The sequence below is a fragment of the Mastomys coucha genome, unplaced genomic scaffold (assembly GCF_008632895.1).
Source record: "Mastomys coucha isolate ucsf_1 unplaced genomic scaffold, UCSF_Mcou_1 pScaffold18, whole genome shotgun sequence".
NCBI lineage: Eukaryota > Metazoa > Chordata > Mammalia > Rodentia > Muridae > Mastomys > Mastomys coucha.
Genome location: NW_022196900.1, coordinates 76,267,510 through 76,271,698, shown reverse-complemented (window position 1 = coordinate 76,271,698; position 4,189 = coordinate 76,267,510). Strand labels below are relative to the sequence as shown.

General features: G+C 40.8%; 1 protein-coding gene across 1 annotated transcript; it reads left to right on the top strand.

Annotated features, from left to right (window-relative positions):
* The first annotated feature begins 1,634 nt into the window (after nt 1-1,634).
* Nucleotides 1,635-2,630, top strand: LOC116095528 (olfactory receptor 2A12-like). Its single transcript, XM_031376880.1, has one exon. The coding sequence runs from the start codon at nt 1,635-1,637 to the stop codon at nt 2,628-2,630; it is 996 nt and encodes a 331-aa protein (XP_031232740.1).
* Nucleotides 2,631-4,189: the final 1,559 nt, after the last annotated feature.

The window sequence follows — 4,189 nt, the reverse complement described above, 5'->3', positions numbered from 1 at the left end:
TCCTTTAGTCTCTGTTCCATAGTTAGTCTCTACAACTCCTTCCATGGGTATTTTGTTCCCCCTTTTAAAAAGGAATGAAGTATCCACAATTTGGTCTTCCTTCTTCTTGAGTTTCTTATGGTTTGTGGTTTGTACTTTGTGTATTCCGATTTTCTGGGCTAATATCTACTTATCAGAGAATGCATACTATGTGTGTTCTTTTGTGATTAGGTTACCTCACTCAGGATGGTATTCTCCAGATCCATCCATTCCCCCAAGAATTTCATAAATTCATTGTTTTTAATAGCTGAGTAGTATTCCATTGTGTAGATGTACCACATTTTCTGTATCCATTCCTCTGTTGAGGGACATCTGGGTTGTTTCCAGCTTCTGGCTATTATAAATAAGGCTGCTATGAACATAGTGGGGCATGTGTCCTTATTACATGTTGGAGCATCTTCTGGGTTTATGCCCAGGAGTGGTATAGCTGGGTAATGATAAATATATTTATCAGGTTTAATTCTAAAAATTGGTTGCTGTAGATTTACCACTCAAATCTATAATACACCTGGAACAGATTTTTTGCATGTGTGCAGAGGTAGCTAGGAGTAAAGAACAAAGATATTTCCTGCTCCTATATTCACAGGATCCATCAGCATCACCCGGGATGGCTACAATGTCCCCAATGCATGACACACTTGAACTCTGTCATTACTCAAATGACTGTATGTGTGTGGGTGTGTGTCTGATGGATGTTTGTTGTATTTGCTTCATCTAATTGTTTATTCTTAGTATGCATATGTGTGTGCACCTTATGTGTGCATGCATACATGTATGTATGTATCTGTGAGAGAGAGTATGTGTGTGCATCATGTGACCGTGTGTGTGTGTGTGTGTGTGTGTGTGTGTGTGTGTTCAGAGACTGACATAGGATACTTCCTCAATTGCTCTTATCTTATTCTTTGAGGCAGGGTCTCTCATTTGAACCCAGTGCACATCAGTTCAGTGTCACTAGCCCCCTTGCTTGGGGATCCTAACTCTTTGCCTTTACAGAGTTGGAACAAGAGTGTGAGAGAGCATGTGACATGTCATAGGTTCTAGGAGTCATGTTTCTAGGAGTTATGTGAGATGCTTTAGATGCTCAGCATGATCCTAAGTCGTGACTGTCATCAGCCTTATATGATAGATGAAGAGACTGAGGTACTGGGAGGTTCAGTAACTTGAGAAGAGTACACAAGATCTGACCACTGAGCTCAGATCCCACACCCAGAACATACACACACACACACACACACTATATATATATATATATTTTATAATATGATAATAATATAAATATTATAATTTAATAATATTTATATACAGATATATAATAATATAAATATCATAATATAATATTATAATTTATAATAATATAAAAGATATGTATATCTTTTATAATAAGCATTATATTTATGGATATATATGTGTTTTTGCCTATATGCATGTTTGTACACCATGTGTGTCTGGCCTGTGAAGGTGAGAGGAGGAGTCAAATCCCCTGGAACTGAAATTAAACACAGCTTTGAGCTCTCTGGTCCCCTGGGACAGCATCAGTGTTTCACTTTTGAGCCATCTCCTCAGTCTATATCTCCCTTTCTGCCTCTATCGCTGGCATGTGTCAGGTGACACATAGAATAATGGATTTTCTTACAGCCTCCACCATGTGGATGATTCCAGGGAAGAAACAAAGCTGGGTTTCTGAGTTCATCCTGCTTGGCTTCTCCAGTGACCCCACGACCAACAACATCCTCTTCATTGTCTTCCTTCTCATCTACCTGAGCTCAGTCCTGGGCAATGGGCTCATCATCATGCTGGTCTGCCTGGACACACAGCTGCACACTCCCATGTACTTCTTCCTCTGTACCCTCTCCCTGTTGGATATGAGCTATGTCACCACCACCGTACCCCAGATGTTGGTGCATCTTCTTGCTCACTCTCAGACCATCTCCTTTGTTGGCTGCTGGTTGCAGATGTATGTGTTTGGTGCCCTGGGTATGACTGAGAGCATCCTCTTTATTGTCATGGCTTATGACAGGTATGTGGCCATTTGCTATCTACTGCGCTATACTGTCATCCTCAACTGGGGTCTGTGCATACAGTTGATGTCCAGGACTTGTGTCTGTGGTTTCTTCTTCTCTCTTTTACATACTTCCTTTACCATGAGTCTGCCATATTGTGGGCCCAACAGGGTCAACCACTACTTCTGTGAAGGTCCTTCAGTGCGTAGCCTGGCTTGCATGGATACCCACCTCATTGAGATGGTAGACTTAGTGTTGAGTGTCTTTGTGGTTCTCACTCCAATTTCCCTCATTGTGGCCTCCTACATTCGTATTGCCAAGGCAATTCTCAAGATCAAGTCCACCCAGGGCCGCTGTAAGGCTTTCTCTACCTGTGCCTCCCACCTGACTGTGGTCACATTCTTCTATGCTCCAGCCATTTACATCTACATGAGGCCCAACTCCAGCTTCTCCACTGAGCGAGACAAGCAGATCTCACTCTTTTACAATGTCTTCACAACCTTGCTCAACCCTGTGGTCTACAGTCTGAGGAACAAAGACATCAAGAGGGCATTTCTCAAGGTTATGGGACATGGTAGGCTGGACCAGTGAATCCAGATCCTGGGAAGCTGTAGTCAGAATATTCACTACTTAAGAAGCAACAGTGTCTGTATTGTATGTAACTCATCGGTCCATTTGAACCAATATAGTACTTGGTAGGTTGACAAACCATTATGAAACCAAGATGTCTGTCTTTTGGAACAGGCTACACTAAGGCACCAAAAACCTCAATAATCTCTGTGTTTTAATAACTACAAACTTTCATTTGTTACTCCTGATTTTGTTAACTGCAGGTTGGGAGTGACCTTCTGTTCTCTCACATCCATTCTGAACTAGCTATTCTGTAGACCACAGATCTCTATAGCAGAAGAAAGGAACTGTGCCCAAAGCTTAGGATTCCTCAAAGCGTCTCAAAAGTGACATATTGTTTATACATCATTGATTGAAGCAAGTTATATGGTCAGCCACAGTGTCAAACTTTTCAATGTTATTTTCTTCCTACAAAGAAGTAATGGGGGTCATGTGAAATGGCTCGTTATATACAGTCTCCATATCAAGGACAGTAAAGAAAAGGGATAATGTAACCTATCATTGTATTAAATAAATCAATATCATACATGAGAGCAATGAGAAACATCTACCATGTTTCATGTAACTGACATGGTACTGTAATCCAGTGAGTGTCAAGCAATATAAACAATGTAGTATACACACACACACATATGTGTATATATATGTATGTGTACATATATATATATACTACAATATACTACAATCAGTATATGTTACCAGTAGTAAAATTAAGACAATAGTATGCCTAACCTGCTCAACTTAGAGATATGACTTTGTGCATTAAATCAATGTGGTTTGTGGGTAAATATGGTGAACTGTACATTATGTTGTCAAAGACACGATATTTGACATTAATGGACCTGGGTTCTCATCTTCACCTTGGTCACTTGCTTAGTATATAAAAATGGCACTGGTCAGTTTATTTCTTTCTGGATCTTATTTAATTACTCAATAAAATTAACACCTTGACTTTGCTTCCAAAGCTTGTTTGGACTCTGGAATTCTGTCTCTGTCCTCTCCTCAAGCATGTGAGATTGCAGCGAGAATGTAACTATCAATGAACTAGGAGGGGAAAGAAAATGCTCAGTAGAGCCCATTCATGTTGCCACCTGACCTCAGAGATGATGGATAATCTTGCCTGTCAATGTCACTGGGTTGAGAGACACCTGGAAAACTTGCAAGCACACTTCTCAGAGTGCCTGTGAGGTGTTCCCACAGATGTCAGGCATGTGGGTCAGTCAACTGAGGGGGAAGATCTTCTTTGTGTGTGAGTGACACTCTCCCACAGGCTAGGGTCACAGGTAGAAGAAGAAAGTCCAGCAGCAGGTAAACTTGATCTTCCTTGAGTGGGTGTGACTTTTGCCATTGTCATGCCTTGCAGACATTAGACTCCAGCTGCTTCGGTCTTCAAAGTGGACTCACACTGGCACTTCTCCAAAAGCTATTTCTCTGTAGATAGATCCCTGAGCTGACAGATTCATAAAGAAAACCCAAGATTAATATTATTTCCACCAGTAACAAACTATGAGCTGTAAACA